The sequence below is a fragment of the Mercenaria mercenaria genome, chromosome 11, assembly GCF_021730395.1.
Source record: "Mercenaria mercenaria strain notata chromosome 11, MADL_Memer_1, whole genome shotgun sequence".
Classification (NCBI taxonomy): Eukaryota; Metazoa; Mollusca; class Bivalvia; order Venerida; family Veneridae; genus Mercenaria; species Mercenaria mercenaria.
Genome location: NC_069371.1, coordinates 65,558,896 through 65,586,739, shown reverse-complemented (window position 1 = coordinate 65,586,739; position 27,844 = coordinate 65,558,896). Strand labels below are relative to the sequence as shown.

General features: G+C 35.7%; 2 protein-coding genes across 3 annotated transcripts in view; one reads left to right on the top strand and one right to left on the bottom strand.

Moving 5' to 3' along the window:
* LOC123533007 (insulin-like peptide receptor) overlaps positions 1–7,426 on the top strand; it is a 50,159-nt gene extending 42,733 nt beyond the window's left edge. For both annotated transcript variants that reach the window (XM_053517607.1, XM_053517606.1), the window contains exons 18-20: positions 1,710–1,879; positions 3,762–3,857; positions 6,904–7,426. In XM_053517607.1, coding sequence (XP_053373582.1) covers positions 1,710–1,879; positions 3,762–3,857; positions 6,904–7,079 — 442 coding nt within the window. In that variant the 3' untranslated portion in view covers positions 7,080–7,426. The remainder of the gene's footprint in view (positions 1–1,709; positions 1,880–3,761; positions 3,858–6,903) is intronic.
* Positions 7,427–13,205: 5,779 nt separating this feature from the next.
* LOC123532494 (uncharacterized) lies at positions 13,206–21,331 on the bottom strand. Its single transcript, XM_045313949.2, has 2 exons — positions 20,802–21,331; positions 13,206–15,531 (listed from the first exon to the last, which is right to left on the bottom strand). The coding sequence occupies exons 1-2, from the start codon at positions 21,137–21,139 to the stop codon at positions 14,097–14,099; spliced, it is 1,773 nt and encodes a 590-aa protein (XP_045169884.2). The 5' UTR covers positions 21,140–21,331; the 3' UTR covers positions 13,206–14,096.
* Positions 21,332–27,844: the final 6,513 nt, after the last annotated feature.

The following is a 27,844-nucleotide window of genomic DNA, read 5'->3' as shown; positions in this document are numbered from 1 at the left end:
GATAATGTCTAACTGGCTCCGTAGTCTGGCACTTCATGGTTAAAATCATGTTGTCAGTCTGTTCTGGAATGATTTGAACATTAGCTCATCTTAGGAATATCGATTACACTATTTACTTTAAGAGTTATTCACCTTTAAAAGTACTCTCTTCAAAGGAGAATTTAGACTGAAATTGCATAGTTAGTTTTCACGGAGAATTCAGTTCTGGCATAGTTAATTTCGGCACAGTTAAAAGGCTTCCACTTACAAGACACTAACATGACACGATTCACAGTCCATAGAAGTAAGTTTCTGCTTATAGATTTTAGGGGGTGGGGTGCATTCCCTTACAGAAGGATCAGCTGTTATTTTGATTGAACAGCTTTCTGTTACATGAGGGACATAAAAGTTGGGTACAAACTTTGGAAGTAAATTAAGTGGTGATCTTTTTCCGAATTTCCAACTGTATGTACACTAGCATTCAGACCAAGTGTCAAATAAATATTGATGGTCTTTTTTAGCTATAGAACTTTGCAGTTTTTTTTTAAATTTTACTTACTTCAAACATCTAAAAAAAATTACCTAAGGACAGTGGAAAATGTAAATTTTACATACTCAAACGTACAATAAAATATGTTAATAACATTAGTAAGGAACAAAAAAGTGCATCAATATACTAAATTAGTCACATGTTTTCACCCAAAGCAGTTTTTAATGTCATATATTTATCGGTCAGAGACCACCAATTCTAAAAGGTACAGAGAACTTACTGGTAATGAGGTAACGTCTGTGCGTTCTAATTGGTCAGTCATGTAAACAAACCCAGGAAGTGACTATTTTTTTCAAAATTGATATTTTTCACTGCATTTACAGTATTTTATTATACATTTTGACAAAATTTGCTACATTTTATGTTTATTGAAAAAAGTTTTATCAAACGAATTTCTCCCGCCATGCCAATGATGTAAACAGGGGGTTCATCTCATTCTCACGAAAATTATTTAAATAAAGTATCACTATTCATATGTTTTTCGTCCGATATTTTGGTAGAACTAAGATATTTCTTGAAAAAAAACTTGTAATTAGATATACATGTTTCGATGTATGGAAGGCCGTACACTCCATAATGTTACAATGTAAGTCTATGGGAAAACAATTAGTGGTCTCTAACCTATAAACTGCTTTAAGAATTTTTTCTAGGCCTGAAAATGTTGCGAAAATATAGAATGATTCATATAGGTGTGCAAAAAACAGTTTAATTTTTAGGAGAAATATTTGTCAGTTTTATTGTGTAAATAGCTTTTTGATATAAATAGCTTTTTAATATTGTAAATAGTTTCAGCATTTCTTGTATATCTAAGTTTATTTCATCTCGCCGGGAATATTTGCTACCCTGTTTACTGTAATTTGATAAAAGTGACATATATCTATATATATTTATATGTTATATGGATTTCATAATTTATAGGCACCAATTTTTGGCGTTTCATTGTTTAAATTGTACCAAATATTTCCGGGTTAGTAATTCTGTTTGAGTTCCTGGTTAGTTCATGGTTAGCAATGTCTTTCGAACTACATTCCATAAGGTTGTGAAGTTATATTGATACAAGACTGTGATATTTTACATAATATCTTATACTCACATATATATATATATATATATTGACATAGCATTGTACTTTTATTCTGCAAACTTAATGTAAAAATATTAGTAACTTTAAACATTACAGAATCAACTGGGACTTTGTCGACAAAAACGGCACCAGTCATGGAGTTACAAAAGCTTTCTACCACGACTCTGAATCTGACTTCGCCGAAAGAATTTTTAGTACCGGACACGCAAAGCTTCAATATACCCGACTGAAGGGATATTTCTATAGCTTTCAGCTTAAATTTTATGGTAAATATTTTATCTGCTCTTTATCAGAAAGGACTGGAGTTATCTTTACAAGTAATCGGATTTACGCCATATCCGCTTTCACAGTGTTTTGGTCTTTAGACTATCGTTACCGCCCCATCCGACTCCTTGACCACAGTTTCTCACTTACCCCTATTGTGTAGAATATGTAAACACGAGCTTAAACAAAATATTACGTTTGAAAAAAAAAACTGATGAGAACTTAAATCCGAAGACATTTGAAAATTATTAATTATGTCTCCCACCACACAGTGATGTGGGAGACATATTGATTTACTCCAGTCTGTGTGTCTGTCTGTCAGAAAGCTTGTCCACACTCTAAATCGAACATTTCTCATCTGATCTTCACCAAACTTCAACAAAATGTGTCTGCCAATAAGTGCTCGACCACTTCGGAATTATGGCCCTTGATTTGCCAAAAACACTTAGATTTCTTGCACAGTTTTACCCCTAAACCGGCGCCTATACTACTAGTATTTGTTAGAAAAATATCAACCAGGATGAACATGTTAAATTGATTTTTTTTAAAAAAGAAATACGTGTACAGTGTTCGACGATGGACTTGTTCTACTTTAAATCGAACATTTCTCATCCGATCTTCACCAAACTTCAACAAAATGTGTCTGCCAATAAGTGCTCGACCACTTCGGAATTATGGCCCTTGATTTACCAAAAACACTTAGATTTCTTGCACAGTTTTACCCCTAAACCGACGCCTATACTACTAGTATTTGTTAGAAAATTATCAACCAGGATAAACATATTAAATTGATTTTTTTTTAAAGAAATACGTGTACAGTCTTCGACGATGGACTTGTTCCAACGACATTGTTTGTGATTATCATTGTAGAACGGTGTTCTAGAGACATGAACTAACGAATGACCAGGTCTTTTCATACCGCTCATTTGTTGGGGGGGGGGGGGGGGGGCATTTTTTTATAGTTTTTGCAAGTCAAACAAAGGCCAATTCTGCAGGTTACAAATTAACAAACCGGGGTATTTTCTAAATCAGCCAGCCGTGCTATTTAACTGGAAACACTTTTTCTGGGACTTTTAATTTACAACGCATCCAAACACGCGTATTTTGATAAAACAAAAGATGTACCTGCATAACATACAAAAACATGAAATATGCTTAACAACTCAAAACGAAAAGGCGAAACGTTACAGTAGAAATTCTTAATTTAACGCATTTCATGTTGTTTAGATACGCAGAATAAGTTGAAAAAAAAATGAGAAAATTTCCTTCACAGTCAAGTGTTATTTCCAGCGGCTTATAAATCAACCGATTAGGAAATAAATCCAAGAGTACCAAACACATTTGTTGATGAATAATTAAAACTTTTATCCATATTTTTATGTTATCTAAAACAAGTGCTTTACAATTCTTATTTGTCTTAAAAAGCATATGGGGAATCTACCTGACCATTCTAGTTTAATAGCTTAAGCGTTGCAAATTAATATATGCCATTTCAAGATTTTATGTGTACCTTCCTCAAGTATTCTGCCTTTGTAAAACAACAACATACTTCACAAAAATAGTTAAGGATGGATTCGGCATAGATATCAAATAAATCTCCCTTTGTCTATATAATCTTTATGATTCAATCTACATCATCTATTTCACGATTTGAAAGCCATTTCCAAAAATACTTTCTAAATATAAGATTAGAGCGTGTAAGATTTCCTTTTAAAAGCGTTACACTCCACCTTAAAATAATGGCATGAATTATTAAAAAGGAAACAAAATTTATTGACATAGCCTAACTATGCCGTATCTAACCATCTGAGAAAAGATTACTTATGTGATTTACTTCAAAGGAATGGGATGGTTTTGTGTATAAATTCTGTTCAAATATTACAGGGATAACTCAAGAAGACGCTGGAATCTATCGCTGCACGCACCTGGATAGATATGGAAACACCATCGATTCCAAGAATGTCAGCCTTACTGTTGTCAGTATGTTCTTAAAAATATTTGTCGTCCAGACAACACAAATACAGTGAAATCATTTTTATTCGCTTAGGACGAATTTTCGCGTAGTTCGCGCTAGGACCGATGCGCGAATTAAAGACCGTGCTATTATTAATTTTATTTTTTCATTTCTAAACTTGAAACGCGCGAATTAAAGCCCGCGCGAAAGAGTTCTTTTTCACATTTGCGCGAAATTTCATGCCAGCGAATTTAAATGATTTCACAGTATATAACTGTGCAGTTGGTCTGCATTTGGTATCAAGATTGCACTAGGTATTGAATGCTACTTGGTATCGAGACTACACAAATGCATTGACTGCCGTCAGGTTGTTTTGTGTTTGGAATTGAGACTGCACACGTGTATAGAGTGTCGTCAGGTTGTTCAGTATTTTGAATCGGGACTGCATAAATGTATGGAGTGTTTTCAGGTTGTTCTATATTTAAAATAGAGACTGCAAAAATGTATAGACTGATGTCAGGTAGTTCACTATTTGGAATCGAGACTACATGAATGTATGGAGTGTTTTCAGGTTTCCGAGACTACATAAATGTATGGAGTGTTGTCAGGTTGTTCAGTATTTGGAATCGTGACTACATAAATATATGGAGTGTTGTCAGGTTGTTCAGTATTTGGAATAGGGACTAATAAATGTATGGAGAGTTTTCAGGTTGTTCGGTATTTGGAATCCAACCTACATGAGTGTATTGACTGTTGTCACGTTGTTCAGCATTTGGAATTCGAAACTATATAAAAGTATGGACTGTTGTCACGTTGTTCAGTATTTAGAATCGACACTAAATAAATGCATGGAGTGTTGTCAGGTTGTTCAGTAACTGGAATCGTGACTACATAAATGTATGGTATGTTGTTAGGTTTTTCAGTATTTAGAATCGGGACTAAATAAATGTATGGAGTGTTGTCAGGTTGGCCTGTATTTTGAATTGACACTACATAAACGTATGGACTGTTATCAAGTTGTTATAAACTTACATAAATGTATAAACTGTTATCAGGTTGTTCAGTATTTGTATTCCAGACTACATATATATGGACTGTAATCAGGTTGTTCTGTATTTTGAATCGAGACTAAATAAATGTATAGACCGTGTCAGGTTGTTCAGTAATTGGAATCGGGACTACATAGACTGTTATCAGGTTGTTCAGTAACTGGAATCGGGACTACATAAATGTATAGACTGTTATCAGGTTGTTCAGTATTTGGAATCGGAACTACATAAATGTATAGACTGTTATCAGGTTGTTCAGTATTTGGAATCGGGACTAAATAAATGTATAGACTGTTATCAGGTCGTTCAGTATTTGGAATCGGAACTACATAAATGTATGGAGTGTTATCAGGTTGTTCAGTATTTGGAATCGAAACTACATAAATGTATTGACAGTTATCAGGTTGTTCAGTATTTGGAATCGGGACTACATAAATGTATAGACTGTTATCAGGTTGTTCAGTATTTGGAATCGGGGCTACATAAATGTATTGACTGTAATCAGGTTGTTCAGTATTTGGAATCGGGACTACATAAATGTATAGACTGTTATCAGGTTGTTCAGTATTTGGAATCGGGACTACATAAATGTATAGACTGTAATCAGGTTGTTCAGTATTTGGTTATCAGGTTGTTCAGTATTTGGAATCGGAACTACATAAATGTATGGAGTGTTGTCACGTTGTTCTGTAACTGGAATCGAGATTGCAAAAGTGTATGAACTGTTGTCAGGTTGTTCTGTATTTAAAAGAGTGACTTTATTAGTGTAAGACTGTTGTCAGATTGTTTTGCATTTGGAATAGAGACTGGAAAAGTGTATGGACGTTTGTCACGTTGTTCTCTGTTTGGAAAAAGACTGCACAGTTGTTGTTGGGTTGTTTTCTGTTTGGAATATAGACGGCTCAAGAATATGGACTATATTCAAGTGTTTCTGCATTTTTGAATTTTGAATAGAGAGTTTAAAAGTGTAAAGACTATTTTTAAGTTTTTTTTCTGAATTTAGAGAGTTCTTAAGTGTAAAGACTTGTATCGGGTTAGGTTCGAAGCTGCACAATTGTATTGACTGTTGGTGACGTCAACATAATATCGTTGTGATGATTAAAACATTGTTAGTCATATTAGAATTTTATTTAAATATTAAGTTACCATTTACATAATACCCAGAACAGGGTTCTAAAATATTCTAGCACTACTGAGATTATCCATAGATGCCTGTTTTCCATTGTCGTAAACATTTATTACGTAACCGCCCTGTTATACCAGGCTTTCATTTAGAACATCATAACTTTTTTTGCTTTAGTGGACCTTAGTTTTTATGTTCATTTCTTTTAAATAATAAGTTACTAGTTATATGCTACTGAGAGCTACGGCATCCTTTTCGGACCACCTTAAATTTCGCTAGTAAAATAACACATAGTTGCGAAATTTAACAATCCCCGCGAGGTTTATAACGTTATCGTGACAGAAACCTCGCAAGGATTGTAAAATTTCGTGTGTAGTATGTTTTAATGAACGGAAAAGATACTAGCGAAATTTAAGGACTAGCGATAATTATCGCGTTGGACATGCGAAATTTAAAGACAAGCGAAATTTTGTTAAAAGACTGGAAATAACCGGTGCTACCGGTGTTTGGTGACACTAGTATGACTTTATATGCTTTATACCTCAGCACCAGCAATTAACCCTAACCTTAGCTGCCTAGGACTAAAAACGCGAAAAAAAAAACAACTAAAATTTTGCATGTGCTTAAAATGCGCTAGTCTCTCAACTTGCCGTGAAGTACTCTACATGCGAAATTTACACGATATTTATCGTTCTAAAACTTTCGCGAGGATTGTTAAATTTCGCAACTACATGTATCTCTTGGCCTAGAGAGAAGCGATAATTATCGCATGTTACAAGCGAAATGTAAGGCAGTGGGATATTTTTATAATACCGATCTAGAATCTATTTAATTACGTTTACACTTATCTGTTTGAGTCTGAGTGGTCGTTAATTTGTTTCTTGTTTTTATCACATTTAGGCTATGAATGCTACCACTGGACTGACGAAGACCTATGGGTAATGGGCAGATTTCGTACACCTATGAAGGAGAAAGCTCGGTGCGAGGAAGACCTGGGTTATGTATTTACGCAAGGGAAGAACGAAGATTTCGCGGGCTGTAAAACTTGCTGGTGCTGTAAACCAGTAAGCACATAAATTTCACAGGTTTTATGGAGTGTGTACTAGTGAAATAACATTCTCAATGCGGCTGTTTACATGTGTTTGACATATTAATTCATGTTTAAACACGTTTGCAAACTAGTCACATGTAAATGTACAAAGTTTTCTCATTGCTACCTACAGGACTCCTTAAAATTTATTCTTGTTTTAGCAGCGTAGGAAATGTTTCGATTGGCATACATAAAGTCCGATGCTTTGGAAGTAGCTGCACAAGCTACTTATGTTTCATGGTCGGGCTAGATGTTTGATGGTTATGTTCGTCAATGTTTGTAAAGACATATAGTAAATGCACTGTAATAACCAATAAATGATATCTTATTGCATTCAAATCTTCAGTGATATCCTATATCGCCATCCTAACAAATGCCTTGCTTTAAATAAATCTAGAGAGAAGGATGTGATTTGGTCGTGTAGACCCACCTCTGATCAGAAATTCATACCCATTGCACTGATTTTTGTTATCACAAAATCTTATTTAATCTCTTACATGTCAACCCGTGCCAGTTTAGGTCGATGTACGACAATTCGACACAAAATTTACGGCAACACAACACAAAATCGCGACACAACAATGTGACACGCTATAACTTCAATGCGACACGGCAGTGTGACACGATATCAAGACCTTATGCCATTCCGTCGTGCCGTACTGTCACATTGTAAGCCAGATACCATTTACCTGGAAATAGGTAAACGTATTCGCGGTATAGTCTTTTCTGATTGGCCAGCAGTGCAAACAAACCCGAGAACCCGAGAAGCAATCTTTTTACAAAACTAAAGCTTTTAACTGAATGACTATTTTTGGAGGACACTAAAGTTAGTGTTAGTGGTAACAAGTGTGTTTCTAAATGAAAAAAAAAACGATTTCATGCAAAAAAAAACAAAAAAAAACAGAGGGCCAAGACGGCCCTAGGTCGCTCACCTGAGAAACACACCATAACAATGTAAACAGATTTTACCTAGGGATTTCATGGAAACAAATATGCTGGCCAATTTTCATTAGAATTAGACCAAAAATGTGGTCTCTTGAGTAAAAATAAACAAGTATTTTATTTGATATGACCTAGTGACCACGTTTTTGATGCCAGATAACTCATATTCAAATTTGACTTAGATTTCATCAAGGCAATCATTCTGACCAAATTTTATGAAGATCAATTGAAAAATACAGCCTCTATCGCATACACAAGGTTTTTCTTGGATTTGACCTAGTGACCTAGTTTTGGACCCCAGATTACCCATTTTCATATTGACCTAGATTCATCAAGGAAATCATTCTGACCAACTTTCATGAAGATCAGTTGAAAAATACAGCCTCTATCGCATACACAATGTTTTTCTTTGTTTTGGCCTAATAACTTAGTTTTTGACCCCAGATGATCTATTTTCAAAATCGGCCTAGATTTCATCAAGGTTATCATTCTGACTAAAATTCAGGAAGATCAATTGAAAAATACAGCCTCTATCGCATACACAAGGTTTTTCTTTGATTTGACCTAGTGATCTAGTTTTTAACCCAAGATGACCCATTTTCAAACTCGGCCTAGATTTTATAAAGATAATTATTTTGACAAAAATTCATGAAGATCAATTGAAAAATACAGTCTCTATCGCATACACAATGTCTTTCCTTGATTTGACCTAGTGACCTAGTTTTTGATCCCAGATGACATATTTTCAACCTCGGCCTAGATTTCATAAAGGTAATCATTCTGACTAAATTTCATGAAGATCAGTTGAAAAATACAGCCTCTATCGCATACACAAGCTAAATGTTAACGGACGACAGATGACGGACGCCGGACATCGAGTGATCAGAAAAAGATAAAAAGAAAGAAAGAAGTGAAGTTAAGATATTTTTGGCCTAATTTTTGACAAGCCTCTCCATTGATGTGTGTATGTTTTATACAGCAAAGGAAAAAAATGCTGATTTTTATCTCTGTAAATTAATACACTGTCTTTTTTTTTATTTCTTACGAAATGAATCATATTGCACTCTCAAAGCTTGAACCAATGCAAATAAGTTGTGACAACGAAGCAAACGTGGGGCGGGGGTGGGTGGGGGGCTTCGTTTCATTCACTCGAAAGTATGTTTTTCATCCAGTATTTTGGTGAAACTGTGATAGTTCTTACAAATCAATACGTCGAACTAACAGAAATCAAATTCTGTATTGCACAGATTCCGTATTTCGCCATGCGGCTTCGTTAATTCTATGATTATATGCAGTTGTGATCATGAAAATAAACAGTTCTTGGGGCCTCCGTGGCCGAGTGGTTAAGGTCACTGACTTCAAATCACTTGCCCCTCATCGATATGGGTTCGAGCCTTACTCGGGGCGTTGAATTCTCCATGTGAGGAAGCCATCCAGCTGGCTTACGGAAGGTAGGTGGTTCTACCCAGGTGCCTGCTCGTGATGAAATAATGCACGGAGGGGCACCTGGGGTCTTCCTCCACCATTAAAGCTGGAAAGTCGCCATATAACCTATCATGTGTCGGTGCAACGTTAAATCCAAAATAAATAAATAAAATAAAATAAACATAAACCTCACCAGGAAGCTACAGACAAAATTTGGTGTTATTTTGACTAGTAGTTTCAGAGAGGAAGATGTTTAAGTAAAAATGTGGACACCGGATCAACCAGCCCATACTTAAAGCTCATCCTGAACCTTCCGTTCAGGTGAGCTAACAGAAAATAGAATTGAACATAATTTTAATTTTCTAACTTATACATAATTATATAGTATCTCGTTACATACATAAATTTTATATAATTATTTCATTATCACTTGATAATCATATACAATGTTTAAGTAAAGAAAAGAGACGAAACATATAAATAGCAATTTGTAATCACAGTTTGTGAATGGAGAATAGCCGTTTACATTTAACAGATGTTCTATTATAAAAACACGACATGATATCATACGTTTTAGATATTTTACAAGTTATACAGTACAATATAACACACTGACAAAGTTTTTACAAATATGTCATACATGCATTAAGACTAACCAGTAAAGTCCATTGCACTAAGGATGAATCAACATAAATAACATTATTGGTCAAAATGTATAAACGAACCGTATGTACCACATATGCAGAGGTGCCAAGCCGCCAGGAGAGGGTCGCATTCAGACCATCTTCATTGCAGCACACCCTGTGTTACGCAGTAAGCAACACACGAGTGTCCCATAACCCACGCCGGTGTCCACCGCAGGATAGTTTCCCCATGGTTGACAACTCGGCAATAGTTTTACAGTACTAACTGGAGTGATTCGTTTCTCTCGCTAAACTAATACATTTACCTAAATTAACAAGAACATATTTATTGTTTGACTGTAACAATTCAACTTATTTGTACATACTTGGTCTGGTATAATAATAACGTTTAATAAATTTTCGGCGAAGTTCATTGTTACGAGGACATACTAAAATAAAAAAAATATTCATCTTCCACCTCCTCTAAGTTACATATTAACTGAAATAGTCTTTCACGGCGCTGTATTCTATTACACCCGTATCTACCAGTTTCTATGTGTAGACTATGTTCTGATAATCGTATTCTACTAACATTCTTACAGATAGTTCTAAGATAGTATTCCAAGCAAAATTGTGGTTTAATATACTTATACAAAGTGTTCAATACTTGATAAGATTCTAAATCTGAAAACCATTTTTGTTTAAAACAATCAATAACTCTTTGCTTAAAAACAGGTAAAAATGCAAGCGGGTGCTCCCAAACATCAGAAAAACCAAAATCATTTAGTAGATTTTTTTTACATCAAGCGCCCATTTTTTTTTACACCACGTGAGCTATTATCTAATGCATTTAGATATAATATTTCACTTAGTATAACATTGTGGGTTAGCAATATCTTAAACCAGTACTTAACAATTTGTACGTACCTATTAATATAGCGTGAGTATCTACCCAATTCACCATAAACAACAGCATTGCTTGCACTTTCTTTAACACCCGAAAGTGTTTTATAAAACTTTAGGTGAAAACTTCCTAGGTCCTTTGACTTTGTAAAACCCCACACTGGATAAGCATAATTCAATATTGAACCAACAAATGAATCAAACAATTGCAATGGTATGTAAATAGCTAAATGAAATTTATTCATATTACATTTGTACTTAATAACACGTTCATAGCTTTTAAACCTTTTCCTACCAAGCATTGTTTATTAAGGACGAAAGATCCAGTATAATTAAAACCACGCCCAAGTAATTAAAGTCGTTGACAACTTTAGTAGGTTCACCATTATAAAACCAGTTTTCACTCGCTCTGACGTGCCCCCTTTTACATAACACAACAATTTCTGTTTTGAAGTATTAATTTCAAGACCGCATATATTACAATATTCATACAATGTATTTAAAGACTGTTGTAAATCTTCTTGGGATCTGCCAAAATTACCATATCATCCACAAATAGCAAAATAATAATAAAGTGTAAGACCACAGTCTGACTTATTTTGTAAAAACAATTTAAGATCTTCTAAAAATAAGGCAACTGGCGAATTATTTTGTTCTTGTCTTAAACCAATTGATATATTTAAACAGTCAGAGTAAGAATTACAATGTTAAACACATGATTTCACAACTGAATACACAGCTTTGAATATATTTAGTATTTTCCCATTAATTTGAACAAGACGGCGTTTCTGTACAGAGAATCAAATGCCTTTTTAAGATCAATAAAAGCGCATGGAAGTCTATGCTTCTCTGTTAACGTTTGTACAATCAAATTGTTTAAAACAAAAATTGCATCCACTGTGCTACATCCCTTTCGAAAACCAAACTGCGCATCTGACAAAATATTGTTATCCTCAAACCATTTTTCTACTCTTTACATAAGGATACTGGTAAATAATTACCCAAAATTGCTGAGTAAAGTGATACCCCGGTAATTATTTACATTTTTATTATCTCCCTTTCTATGTAGCGGAACAATAAAACCTTGTGTCAAAAGTTCATATATCTCTTCGGTATTGTTTTCCTTTATACCATTTTTGTTTATTTTATTTATTTTAGAGTTTGTGAGTTTGTGAGTTCACTTACTGACTAAGGCATTGGACTTTGTTCTTACGGCTTCCTGCGTGAGATGTTTTCATGGCCCACTAACCTATGTTGATAATGCAGACAAACGAATTAAACGTATAGTTAGAAATTTCTATCAGGAGTAAAATTTAGTTTAGTGGAAACTACTGCTGTTTTTGTGACGGAATTACTGTCCTATTATCCGCATTAGGCTAAATCATTAGCGTGCATTATACGTTTAGCCGAGACGAATCCATCAATGCATGGTTTGAAAAACTCGGCTAGAAGCAGATAATAGCACTCTTTTGTGTTCTGTTAATAGAAATAGCAGTTATACCATAACGCAATGTGCAAATTGCGGCAAAGAAGAGGGGTGGGGAGGGGGGGGGGGGCATTTTCTTTATATTACGAATCTGCAACAATCTCTGTAAACTTAAAAACATAGCATGCTGCCTGATGCACCTCATTACATACATGTATATCTTTTTTTTTTGCCAGATATCTAAATTTTTGTTTTTTGTTGTAGAATGAGCTTGAGGCCAGTCCTTTTAAAACAATTATTAGTACAAGTTTGATTCATGACTTTTAAAGCATATATATCAGGACAATCACAATCATTACTAAACTAAACAACTGATTCAATCGATAATGAGGCAGTTGAGATGTCAACTGTGCTAGAGGTCCGTCTAACATTTCCATTGAAAAAACATAATTGTTTATGATTTGGTAGAAAATATATAGCCATTAATCTTTTTTCCAATCGCATGGGACCTGGATGTAAGCGAATACATAGACTAGCTCCTATATTTTTTTTTTACATTTTTGTAATTAAATGTAGTGAACTGAGCCAGTCTATATCCTATGTCCAATATCATATGATAAACATATGATAATTTCAACATCATTCCCTGTAAAATCTCTAAATATTCGTCAAAAAAAGAATTCGAATATAGTTTTCATTATGCTTCAATCTAATTGTTTTATGAAATTTTATCAGAAATCAAAATATTTACCGAAAAAGGTAAATATGTAAAATTTATCACATCTAAGCTAGTCTAGCGAATACACTAATAGTGTTGCATATTTTAAATCAGCAATATGTTTTATCAGGCAAATCCAAAAATTATTACCGAAAGTCAAATATCTACATATCACACTAAGGGGTCATTTGTAATAAATAATTTTATTCACAGCCCATTCACAGCTGACATCTTAAAAACCTCCTTGAGGACTAGCATCAAGTTTGCTGTGTGAACCAAATGCCAAATTTATAAAATGAATTAATGTGCTGATATATGCTTTGAAAGTCATTAATCAAAATTATTTTCCACTTAGTTTTTCGGCCGCAGGTGCTTTTTCGGCGTTTCGAATCCAAAAACAATGTAGTTGGGTGATAAAGACTTCGAAACTGTCCTTCGGATTTCGGCTGGTTTCAATTTTATCTTCACTGTTTGATTCGTTTTCAGTTCTGCTTATATATGAACTACAAATTGATTTGCAATATACATTAAGCTAACGTCTGTGTGCATTAAAATATAATATCTTACTTAAAGTAAAGCATGTTACATACATTTTAATTTAACACCTAATATACTGTAAAATCAGTCAATTTCGTGGGCAAAAATTTCGTGGTTTTTGGTCAAAAAGGACATTTCGTGACGGTTATTAAACCGTGGATTTCAACTTTTGAACATAAAATGAATGGGAATTTTACTTGTTCGTTGGTACTAAAGTTAGTGGATTCACTCAACCACGAAATTCACGAAAATTAGTCCCCTACGAATATCAATAATTCCACTGTAGTCAAACTCTCGTGATAATATTCAGAAACAATCAATAAATACATGATAGTAATGATTTAAAAAAATCAATCAAAATACATTGTAAAATGGTAAAATGATATAAATGCCGATTTCTTTCAAGGTCTTCTTTCGATTCCTTTCGCCCTATTTCAAACTGAATACTAACAATTGATTTGATCTGTAACAGTAGACTAATATCCTTGACTGCATTCTGTCATAGCCAAATGCAAGAGGATTGTCGATACCGTCTTTCTTCTGCAGCATCACACCTACTTTCTTGGATGCCAATTGTACAACTGTGTTACTGTAACCCCCTAAGATAAACAACTGGCCTTTACCATCAGTACATATGCCTTCTGGTTCTTTCAAGTACTTGTAGTTGAACGTGTTGAACTTAGTCCGATTCATCATAGTTATTTTATCACTGTTCCAGCTGGTGACAAGAAGATGCTGACCATCATCAGTGACTGTGATGTGGTGTGGAACGAAAGATATTCCACATATAGAATGATGTAGCTGACCAGCGTTGTTATACACTTCTATACAACCGGTACCTGAATCACTTGTATCACCACAACAGACATACAGTTTATCATCAACATAAACAATTCCTCTACAGAAGTCACCTGTACTAAATGACCAAGTCAAACTCAGTTTCTCTTTTACAGATATAAATTGAACTTTCTCAGCAAAGCACAGAGATACTGCTACCTCATCTGGACCAACATTACATATACATTCTGGTTCATCAGGCAGTCGCAGCGAATCAAGAAGTTTATATGACTGATCTAGTCTCTTCAATTTCTTGTTTCCAAAATCAGCAAGAAGTATAGTTCCGTCTGGTAACTGAAGGATGCTGCTTACATCACATACAGTAGATTCAGATTTCTCCCTTACATCAAATTTACCATAAAGCTGTGCTTTGTATTTAGGAAGCGGACTCCGATTGTCTGGAGACGTCTGTGAGGATGGCGTAGATGCACATGATTGGCGCTCATGCGTGTTTGTGGCTACTGATGAAAGTTGACTTGCGTTTATAGGGATATCTGTAAAGGTGCCAAACATTTCAACTGAACTAAAGTATCGCTCAATGTTCGGATCTATCCTGAAATTAATAGCATCTTTCTTTACCGTCTTGGAGATAGTAAGAACATCCTGTGTAGCATTACTCAAAAACTTCATGCCCGTTTTGACTTGTAAGAAGAGATCGCACTCATTATCTCCCTTGAATGACTCCAGCTGCTTCAACATAACCTCAGCTGTTGATTTCGTGATAGTAAGAACTTTTGTATCTTGTTTGCAACTGCTAATGATTACTTCCGCTTTATCATTTAAAGCATCGAGAGTTGTTTGCTCCAGGTCATCAAAGTACTTGTTGACTTTTTTTCTAAAATCAACAATGATGCGCTTGACATCTTGTCTTTCATGCTCGATACGAGAAATATCAGCTTTTCGGTCTGCAAGAACTCTATCGGCATCGTTCAGGAAGGCACGTGTTTCTTGTTTGATGCTCTGGTACTCTTTGCTTTCATGTATTCCCTTAGCCACGTCTATCAAATACTTAGTGTTATCACAGTTACTGAAATTAAAAGACACTGCATCAGAAGCTAAAATCAGAAAGTTATAAACAAAATTTGTAAAAGATCCTTTCGAAACATAGAATGTAGCCAGGTTTAGCAATAGCTGACTCGGTTTGATTGAGGCAACGGCATTAACGGAACTTTATTACACATGCATTAATTGGATGATCCTGAAGGACCGAAAAAAGACACAGAATCCTAGTACGGGTATGTTTAATAGATTCTGCTTAAGCCGGTGCTAGGGGGCGTGAGAGGTGTTGCACATTTCATTACCTCTCATGAACAGACTCAGTCAAACCGAGTCTGCTATTATTCTTCTTGGTTGCATTCTTTGCTTCCGAAGGATCTTTTTACAGATTTTATTTTATACATGCACCCCAGTTTGTTTTACTGATAAAACATAAGATAATAAATGTTTGTTGAACTAGTTTGTACATTCTCATGACTACCATCGAACAAGATAGATATATCTGGAATTCGGTAATAACTTGTATGCGCATTTATTTACATTAAACAAAGTAAATATTTGAGAAGATGATTGAGCCGCGCCTTGAGAAAACCAACATAGTGGGTTTGCGACCAGCATGGATCCAGACAGACCAGCCTGCGCATCCGCGCAGTCTGGTCAGGTTCCATGCTGTTTGCTAACAGTTTCTCTAATTCCAATAGGCTTTGAAAGCGAACAACATAGATTCTGACCAGACTGCGCGGATGCGCAGGCTGGTCTGGATCCATGCTGTTCGCAAACCCACTATGTTGGTTTTCTCATGGCACGGCTCATACATACTTTACGTGAGACAGTGTGCAGTTGACATTATTTGGAAAAAATACCAGTGAATTCTTGAAATAGTGCTTAAAAGAATTACTCAAAATATTAAAGATTACTTTTGTATTAAGGCCAAAACTAGAAACTAGAATACGTGTTAGATATGTCTCAGGGTTAAGCATACACTGCCCGTAGTTTATATTTTCTATATTATGTTTATGTTTTGAATGTCCCGTGTAATGTCAACCATAGACGTATTTCTGCAATAAATCTGTAATCGTCTTCTGTAGTCTTGTGTTTATTTTTGTTTCGTTTAGGCTTCTTCATCCGATATTATATCAACCATATCCAATAGTCCAGTCTTTTATTATCTATATCACATATTCATAATTCACTAACTATATTAACCAGCCACATGGATGGATCACCCTTCTAATGCATAGGCCTACTTGGAATGCAATATTTATATAGGCGCATATTTCCATGTAATTTAGAAGATTGTTTTTGATGCTTAAGGTTTAGCAGTATATCACAAAACAACATATTTTTTAGTAAATGAACAGCCTCTTGACAAAAAACTTAAATATCCAATACATGTTTTTACGGTGGCACAGAGGTGACATCCGCAACACTGAATTTAAATTGTGGCCACAACTTAGTAAATCGTGTCCTCAACTTAGTAAATCGTGACCTCAGCTTATTAAATTGTGGCCACAACTTAGTAAATCGTGTCCTCAACTTAGTAAATCGTGGCCACAACCTAGTAAATCGTGGTCACAACTTAGTAAATCGTGGCCACAACTTAGTAAATCGTGGCCTCAATTTAGTAAATTGTGGCCACAATTTGATAAGTTGTGGCCACAATATCATAACTCGTGACCACGACTTATATGAGCCAATCGAAACTATAAATAGATGGATAGACAGATGGACAGATGAATAGATTGGATGGTATCTACGTACCTACCTACTTATTTATTTATCAGCACTTCCGGCCGTCTATCTATCTTCCATTCCTGTCTTAACCTTTGCAGTGACGTAGACATTTTTATGCGTCCATTTCGTATGGTCGCTGAATTCTGCCATTTTGCGTTATCTCAATGCGACCCTTTCGAGCGAAAACACGAGATTTAAACGAGTTAAAATTCGGGGACGCAGGCTGAAAACTCTATTGAGTGGGAAGCGGAGCGAAAACACGATAATTACCGGGGTCACGGGGTGAGAATTAGTAGCTGGTATGTCAGGGGTGGGGAGCGATAATTAGCGCTCCTTAAACGTAGTACTTCCGAACCGCGCCCCGACATCCAGTTACCAAATTTCACCCCGCGATCTTGTTAATCATCATGTTTCCTCTCCTTGTCCCACTAAATAGCGAGTTATCACCCCGAACACCCGCCATTTTAACTTGTAAATTTCACGTGTTTTCGCTGGGCGCTGTCACCAGGCGAAAACTCGTTATTAAACGTTTAAGCAGTGCTAATCATCGGACTTTTGCAACGCGCCCCAGACATACCAGTTACTAAATCGCCCATGCAGGGTTTCGGCCTGCGTTCTCGGCATTTTAACTTGCTAATTCTCGTGTTTTCGCTCGATGGGGCCGCGGGCTGAAAATATAATTAATTGGGCTAAAACGCGAATTGGCAGAACTTAGCATCCTTACAAATTGGACGTGCACAGAAGAGTCTAAGACTCCCTGCAACGGGTTAAACAGGAATGGAAGATAGATAGATAGACGGACAGAAAGATAAATAAATAGGTAGATAGGTAGGTACGATCCAATCCATCCGTCCGTCAATCCATCTGTCCATCGGTCGGTCCCTCCGTCGATCCATCCATCTCATGATCTATCTTCTATTCCTGTTTAGCATTTGCTGGTACGTAGACACTTATGTGCGCTCCTATTTTGCACTCCTATACAGCAGCGAAGAAAAAACAGTCGTTTCGATTGGCTAATTCTGTCATTCCGCGTTTAAGCCCTATAAAATTATATTTTCGTCTCGCGGCCCCGTCGAGAGAAAACACGAGAATTAACAAGTTCAAAAATGTCGAGAAAACAGACCGAAACCAGCCAGGGAGATTTAGTAAATGGGGTGCCTTTAATTAAACGTTTAATAGCGCGTTTTCGCCTGGTGAGCCCGCCGAGCTAAAACACGTGAAATTTACCACTTATAATGACAGGGGTTAGGGGCGATAACTCGCTATTTAGTGGGGGTGAGGAGCGAAAACATGATAAATACTACGTTTAAGCAGCGCTTATTATCGTGTTTTCGCTCCCCACCCCTGACATACCAGCTACTAATTCTCACCCAGTGACCGGTTATTACCGTGTTTTCGCTCCGCTTCCCACTCAATAGAGGGTTTTCAGTTTGCGTCCTTGCATTTTAACTCGTTAAATCTCGTGTTTTCGCTTGAAAGGGTCGCAGGAGATAACGCAAAATGGCAGAATTCAGCAACCATACAAAATGGACGCATAAAAATGTCTATAGATAGACGGCCGGAAGTGCTGACAAATAAATAAGTAGGTAGGTACGTAGGTACCATCCAATCAAATTCATCTGTCCGTCCGTCTATCCATCTATTTATAGTTTTGATTGGTTGATAGTAACTTGTGGCCTCAACTTAGTAAATTGTGGCCACAATTTACTAACTTGTGGCCACGATTTACAAAGTTGTGGCCACAATTTAATAAGTTGTGGCCACAATTTACTAAGTTGTGGCCACAAGTTACTAAATTGTGGCCACAAGTTACTAAATTGTGGCCACAATTTAAATACAGTGTTGCTGATGTCACCTCTGTGCCACCGTACATTTTTGATATTTTCGTTACCGTTTTCTGTTTATACCTCAATACCAGTTTACTTTGAACCGATTTTCAAACTCATATGAGCAGACAAAATCCACTAGTCAGGTGCACTTTGGACTGCAACAGATATATATAAACAGCAAAATCATTTCGCATCACGCGATTGCAACTGGGAACAAAACTGTTGGTAAATCAAATAGGCTTATATTAATGTTGGTCCATTGTGGTTTCTAATTCCTTTGATAACACTGTTTATTTATTGTTGTTGAGAAGCTACTTTTCTCTTCATTTTATGTCAGTTTTATCAAAACTCTTTAAACAAAGTAAGGATTTGTTCTTTAAACTGGGTCTACCTATGTTTGGTAGCTCATTAAAAATGTCAGTTTTATATACAATATATAGGGAATTTTATTTATGCTATTGTGACCTTAAGAGTTAAGTAAAGAGTTAAGTATATGGCAAAAAGAATCAGATTATCTGTTAAGTAAAATTTAACATTTAGCATTGGGCATTTAGCATAAAATATCTGCCATTTAGCATTTGGCAATTTCCATGGTGCACCGACCTTCAATCCTAATCTGGCTTTCCATACATGTCAATGATAAACTATGTTCATCGGCCGCGATCATTTTGAATAGGACAAGTATATACGTGCTGGGGAAAATATTTCATGATGGACCTGTGAATTCTTTACTTGTGGGTGAAACAGGTCTCATATGCGTAAATACGACTAGCTTCTACTGATTATAAAACATACCGTACGATTTGTTGTGAATTAACTGTTGTTATACTTTTAGTAGTTCAACCGCCACCCTTGTTTAAGAGCTACATTTAAAAAAACACGTTTTTTTTATCCTCAAGTAATAAGTAAGTAGACTCGCCCAGTTTAATCATTCTAGACGCATAGAGCGCTTACTTCACCCGATTTACATTCGGAACATTTTCACACGTTTCGGGCTTTATCGTATGTTTAACATGGGATTTTTGAACCGTCCAAAGATGTTGGAAATGTTTGTCTCATTGTTTATTTTTTTAATAAAAATGTTACTGCTTTCATTTTCTTCCATTTTTTTTCCACCCTTGCCTGAAAAAACAGTTATGAGTTTGTACACTGTTCAGACAATTGTGCTCTGTTGAAATTTAACCAAACACAAGTTTACCTGCATAAACAGAAAGCGTGATATGTCACCATGCGCGGATCCAGAGGGGGGGGGGGGGGACCGGGGGTCCGGACCCCCTCTGGAAAATCTTTAAAAAAGGAAAGAAGACAAGAAGGAAAGAAAATGTTTTTCGAAAAAGGCAACATTAGGACTGCATGTAAAGTATATGCGGCTGCTGCTACATACGACCCCGACATAATTCATATTATTTACCTAAAAGAAACTAAGAATTTTACCTTTTTACCTTCAAGAAAGCTTGATTTTATCATTTTTCCCAAATTTAACGGGTTAGTCCATAAAACTGCCCCAGAATGCAAAAAATGCAGTGCTAAATTTCAAATTTCCAGGGGGGGGGGGCGGGGCAGGGGATCGGACCCCTCTGAGAAAATTGGCTGTGTCCGTGCATGGTCACTATACCTGTCCAGTACTGGACATTATGGTAAACGCTTCTTTCCTGCACAAATGACAATTTCGCAACTTCTGTCCGGTTTCTACAAATTTCTGGCCGCGATAAACCATTTGACTTGTTATTAAACTTACGTGTGATAGAGAACTTTGCACGCACCACAGCATACGACATCATGCTCTCCGCAGTAAAATTCTCCAGGATGTTTTAAACATCGCTTCGTCGGAAATGAAACCAGTTTAGACTGGGTCACAGTCACAAACTGACTTTGGTCCAACAGTTGATGTGTCCTGTTCAGCGGAAATTTGTTGTGGTTCTTTATACAAACATTGCACATGAAAACAAAACAATCATCGCAATATCTATCAGCTTCTACGTGTTTTCCTTCTCCCTCACATAACGAACAAGGAAAGTCATAAAATGGTTTACGTCTACGCTCTAAAGCTTTAAATAAACCACCACCGGTAGCCATCTTGAACGCTCTAAATATCTGTGTATATATCACTATTTGACAAATTCAAGTAGACATTTCATCATATTGAAAAATTGAAATATATGTTCCAGATAACTTAGTCAAGTAAAAACACAGTATTACATTTAATGTAAGCTTTAGAAAAGTAGCTTAATGTACAACTTAGTCGTCAGGATCTCCTATTTAACTTCATTCTCTTGACCTAGTAACCGACTATAACTGATAAGTGGTATAGATAAAGTTCGAATGCTGTTATCTATGGAACGCTGCAGCTGTCTTATTTCGGAACAAAACAATGTTTTGTTACGTTAAAAAATTATATTATCATGTCAAGTATGGTGTTAACTTGTCGAAACAGTGTCTTATGTTGAAAGCTATAGAAACATTTCAATGTGAGATGTTATGTTGTCCAAATAGTATCTTATTATGTCAAAAACCTATGTCAATATGTCAAAGTACAGTGTGATGTTGTCTATAGAGCGTGTTAATATGCTATGCTATCATGTCAAAGTGCGAAGTTATCATATTATATCATTTTAACATAATGTGTGTGTGTGTGTTCGGGTTTAACATCTTTTTTAACAATTTTTCAGTCATATAAACGACGGTGTCTACTTGTAGCAGTGAGCACAATGGCCAACTTTATAGTGCTGTCTCACTGGTACATCTCGCCGTAGACACGTGACATGATACCCCACCCAGTCACATTATACTGACACCGGGCTGACCAGTCCTAGCACAACCTCTAAATGCTGAGCGCCAAGCGAGGATTCTGCTAGTACCATTTTTTACGTCTTTGGTATGACGTGGCCAGGGATTGAACCCACGACCTCCTGCACTCGAAGCGGACGCTCCACCACTAGGCTACCGAGGCGGTTTTTAAACATAATAAAGACATTGTTTTGACAAGTTAACACAACATTTTGACAAGATAACATAGTTTTTTTTAACATAGCAAAATCACAAGGTACTTTAACAAGATCATAAAGATTTTTATCATAAAAACACGCTCTGTAAACAATATCACACAAGTCTTTAACAATATACCATAGCTTTTTAACACAATATAACAATCTGCAAACAAGATCATACTTTGACATGATAACATGGCTAGTTAACATAAAAAGACACTATTGGGACAAGTTAACATCACAACTTGACATAACAACACAGTTCAACATAATAAGTCGCTGTTTCGACAAGTTAACACCACACATTGACAAGATGAAATGACAAGTTAATATAAGAAAGCACTGTTGCGGCAAGTTAACACCATAATTTTACATACTAATAACAACAGATCTTTTTAACATAGTAAGACACTGTTTTGACATGAAATGTCCCGTTTTAAGACAGCTGCGACGTTTCCATAGTAATCAGTACACACAATGCAAGTTCATACGGATAGTGAAAGGGTCATTAGGACATTGATAAACGTTACAGATAGGAGATAATTATTTATTACTATGTGTAAAAAGGAGAAGGTTCACTATTGCACCAAAATGGCCTAAAAACAGAAAGTCTCTAAATTGAGTAAAGAACATGTCTACTTTCATCAAGAAGTATTGTTTTATAAAACTGCACAAAATATTTTACAACATATTCATTATATAAGAAAATATAAGAAAATATCGAACATAACTGAAAATACTTTTAACATTACGGGTATGGGAAACCTTCACCTTTTAACCGAATATTAAAACATATCTGAAATTTTCGCTACGAGCACAACTGTCGACCACAATCAAAAAATCAAAGCCTTGAAATGTCTGATGGTTGCGGGTTTTTGTAGATTTATTTTCTGTTTAAATGCCAGTCTATGATTAATTGATTATACATGAATGAGAAACAAATACAAATTTAATGTGGCTCATATCTAAGATGAACTCTGCCTGACCAGCTTGTGATGTAACCATGGGCTGGAATACCTTATCATTGATAGATCTTATATAATCTAAATGGTCAGTGTGAGTGGATACAGGTTGAATAAGAACTGCTTGTTCATTAATAATTCATCCGCATTGTTCATGAATGGGACTATTTTTTTGTGTGTAGCACATGAACATCCTTTGGATGTGATTCGGAATAAAATAAAGATACTATGATTGTCAGAAATACACTTTAACTTTGGTAGCGGGGTAAACCCGCAACCAATTACCATAAATTCTGTAAAATAAGCTGGAACTATGGTCAAAATATTATGTGGTCCCGAGTGCGCTCACTACTGAAAACATTCCCATATGACCTATATATGGTAAAAATAAATGCCTGTAAAAATTTCAAAAAAATCTGCGATTTCAGCAATATTCAGTGACATGTTTTGAACAAAATAATAAATGTATTTAATAAAAACTAAATTCCTTATAGTAGATAAACATTCTGGTGGCAAACAATATATAGCTTTTCAAATTATAGCCAATTTGAAAATTCTCAAAATTGCATAGGCCATATAAGGCTTAAGTAAACTTGGTCCTTTAGTAATATGTTTTAATATTTTATTTTGAGTTGAAAGCGTATGATACAATACCTGCAGTATATTATGTACGATTTTTTCTAATCAATGAATTATCGAAGCACAATGTATTAGCACGAAATAGATCGCACATTTTACAGTGATAAATTTTTTTTATATATATATATACCGGTATAATTCTAGAAATGAGTAGATTTAATAGCCTGAGTGTCATTGATTCTAGAGCTCTCACTGCTTCAAGTGTGTTTGTATAAGTACAGCGTTTATAGGTTTCTTCTATGTTTGCCTATATTAATACGTCTTACACACACTTTTGAACCTAGGGCAATAATTTGAACAATTATGGTAGACATTACAAATCTGACACCACATGCCAAATATCAAGGCTCTAGCTATTATTATTGATTCAGAAAAGAAATGTGGCTATGCCCCCAGGCAGCCAAGTTTTTTGACGAATCGGCATAATTTGAACAATCTTGGTAGAAGGTCACACAAGAACCATTTGTGTAGAATTATTTTAAATTCAGACTAGCAGTTTCAAACAAGAAGACTTTTAAAGTTTCCACTATATACAAAAAGGGAAAACTGACCACGCCCTTTTTTTCTTGTTTTTCTTCAAATCGGTATAATTTAAACAATTTTGATAGAGGGTGATATCAAGATCATTTGTGTGAAATTATTTCAAAATTTGATCATCGGTTTAGGAGCAGATGAAGTTTGAAGTTTTTTTCTCTATTTCTAGCTCTGGTAGCCCCTATGTGCAACCAAGCTAAACCGTTTGAACAACTTTGGTAGAGGACAACCAAAGAACCTCATGGCCAAGTTTTACCAAAATCCATTTATTGATTATGGAGAAGATGTTGTTTAAACACAAATGTTGCCGACAGACGGAAGACTTGACGGCCATGTTTTTAGACGAATCAAAATAATTTGAATGATCTTGGTAGATGGTCACACAAGGACCATTTGTGTAAAAGTATTTTAAAATCGGGCGAGCAGTTTCATACAAGAAGATTTTTAAATTTTCCACTATATACATAAAGGGAAGACTGACCACGCCCTTTTTTTCTTTTTTTTCTTCAAATCGGTATAATTTAAACAATCTTGATAGAGGGTCATATCATGATCATTTGTGTGAAAATATTTCAAAATCTGATCATCGGTTTAGGAGGAGATGTCGTTTGAAGTTTTTTTCTCTATTTCTAGCTCTGGTAGCCCCTATGTGCAACCAAGCGAAACCGTTTGAACAACTTTGGTAGAGGACAACCAAAGAACCTCATGGCCAAGTTTCATCAAAATCCATTTATTGATTTTGGAGAAGATGTTGTGTAAACACAAATGTTGACGACGGACGGACGACTTGACGGACGTTGGCCCGGACAGACACAGCGTGATCATAATAACTCACCATGAGCACTTTGTGCTAAGATGAGCTAAAAACACGAGATAAAAAGAAATTCTGTTTGTTTCAAATGTAATATTAAAATTCATTTTTCTGATGGACCTCATTTTCACTCTTGTAAAAATATTGCATTTGAAGTTCACACCCTGAAAAATATTTTTATTTTACACTGAAACAAACAAAAATCCTCTCTATGTAAAGAAAATTTACAAAACATTCCTAAATCAACTTTTCATAATGACGCTACATGTACATGTGAAATAAACTTGTGATGTTGTTGCATACAGTTACATGTTAAGAGTCTGGAAACAAAATTGCTGACAACCAATGCAATTATGTTACTAGATACGTGGTTTGTCACAATAGCTGTAGGTCATTTTGTCTGTCGGTTATATGTGCCGTTCACTATATACCTTTTCCTGTGACCTAGATACCATCAAGATGAACATTCAGACCAACTTTCATACAGATCCCATGAAAAATATGACCTCTAGAGAGGTCACAAGGTTTTTCTATTATTTGACCTAATGATCTAGTTTTTGATGGCAAGTGACACAGTTTCGAACTTGAACTAGATATCAAGGTGAACATTCTGACCAATTGTCATGAAGATCCATTGAAAAATATGGCATCTAGAGAGGTCACAAGGTTTTTCTATTTTTAGACATACTGACCTAGTTTTTGATCGCGCATGACCCAGTTTCGAATTTGATCTAGATACCATCAAGGTGAACATTCTGACCAATTTTCATGAAAATCCATTGAAAAATATGGCCTCTAGAGAGGTCACAAGGTTTCTCTATTTTTAGACCTACTGACCTAGTTTTGAAACGTACTTGACCCAGTTTCAAACTTGACCTAGATATCATCAAGGTGAACATTCTGACCTATTTTCATAAAGATCCCATGAAAAATGTGAACTCTAGAGTGGTCACAAGCAAAAGTTTAAGCACGCACAAACATCGCGCGATCACAAAAACTCACCTTGTCACTTTGTGACAGGTGAGCTAGAGTGAGTGAATCAGAACTTTAACCTGAAATTCTAAGTAAAACAAGAGCACCGCCTTGCGGATGCAGACGCTCATCTATTTTTTTTTAGCTCACCTGAGCACAAAGTGCTCAAATGTGAGCTTTTGTGATCACACTGTGTCCGTCGTCCGACTTCGTCTGTCCGTCGTCAGTCGTCAAACAATCTGACTGTTAACACTCTAAAGGTCACAACTGTGGCCCAATGTTAATGAAACTTGGTCATAATGTTACCCTCAATAAAATCTTGGACGAGTTTGATATTGAGTCACCTGGGTTCAAAAACTAGGTCACCAGGTCAAATCAAAGGAAAAGCTTGTTAACACTCTAGAGTTCACAATTTTGGCCCAATTTTAATGAAACTTGTTCAGAATGTTACTCTTAATAAAATCTTGGACAAGTTCGATATTGGTTCATCTGGGGTCAAAAACTAGGTCACCAGGTCAAATCAAAGGAAAAGCTTGTTAACACTCTAGTCACAATTTTAGCCCAATCTTAATGAAAATTGGTCAGAATGTTACTCTCTTTAAAATCTTGGACGAGTTCGATATTGGGTCATCTAGGGTCAAAAACTAGGTCACCAGGTCAAATCAAAGGAAAAGCTTGTTAACACTCTAGAGGTCACAATTTTGACCCAATGTTAATGAAACTTTGTCAGAATGTAACCCTCATTAAAATCTTGTGACAAGTTAAATATTGGATCATCTGGGGTCAAAAACTAGGTCACCAGGTCAAATCAAAGGAAAAGTTGTTAACACTGTAGAGGTCACATTTATGATTGTATCATCATGAATGGGTCATGTTGGGTCAAAAACTAGGTCAACGGGTCAAATCGAAGGAAAAGCTAGTTAACACTTTAGAGACCACATTTATGACCATATCTTAAGGAAACTTGGTTAGAATGTTAATCTTGATGATCTTTAGGTCAATAGGTCAGGTGAGCGATACAGAGTTTTCATGGCCCTCTTGTTTTGTCTCTGTATAATGGAAATATTGACCACCCATCATTTTCTAAGTCCAAAAGAAACCAGAATTCTTGCAAAAAGCAATGCAGAGTTACGGTACTTGCTGTGCAGTGTCAGCTTTTAGCTGAGAATAACTGCTCCAAGTTTTAAAGTCATTAGCTTTGCCAGTACAGGAATAAATTTGGCCTAAACGCAAAACCAAGAAATCTGATAGAAGTCCAAAAGGGGCCATACTTCCTGCAAAAAGCAGGATGGAGTTATGTTTCTTGCTGTATAGAGTCAGCTTTTGATGGTGAACAAGTGTTGCAAGTTTTAAAACAATAGCTTTGATAGTTTAGGAGAAAAGCTGACCTAAAAATAAAACATAAGCAGGCAACGCCGATCAAGTTATGACAATAACTCATCTTTTTTCCCCCGAAGAATCAGATGAGCTAAAAATGACATAATTCATGAACTTCTGGTATCAGAGTTACGTCATGTCCCATTAAATGTGGATAATGGTTAGACTAAGAAACAATTACTTTAAGTTTGAAGGAAATCCATTGAGTAATTACTGACATGAAGAATGCATCAAAACTTTAAGCTAGGTGTTGACATGGAACAAACATGGATGCCAACCATGGATAGTTCTCCATATGCTTCATACATTCGTATTAAAAATCATTAAAGTTTAATTAATGCCAAAATAGGACAGCTAATTCCCAATAGCAGTGGTTCTTTTGTAGGTTTAAATAAGTAAAGTAGATTTATTTATTTTTGTCAGGTTGATTTCAGGACAAAACTTTTGTTTTATAAAAGCACTATGGTTTAAATACTTCTGCAATAATGCAGTCATAACA

What these genes read in the sequence shown, in the direction of transcription:
- LOC123532494 (XM_045313949.2), bottom strand. Translation starts at nt 21,139, where the DNA reads ATGGCTACCGGTGGTGGTTTATTTAAAGCTTTAGAGCGTAGACGTAAA. An exon ending in TGCAAAGTTCTCTATCACAC is followed by an intron (nt 15,532 to 20,801) that starts GTAAGTTTAATA and finishes TTTTAATTTCAG; the next exon opens with TAACTGTGATAACACTAAGT.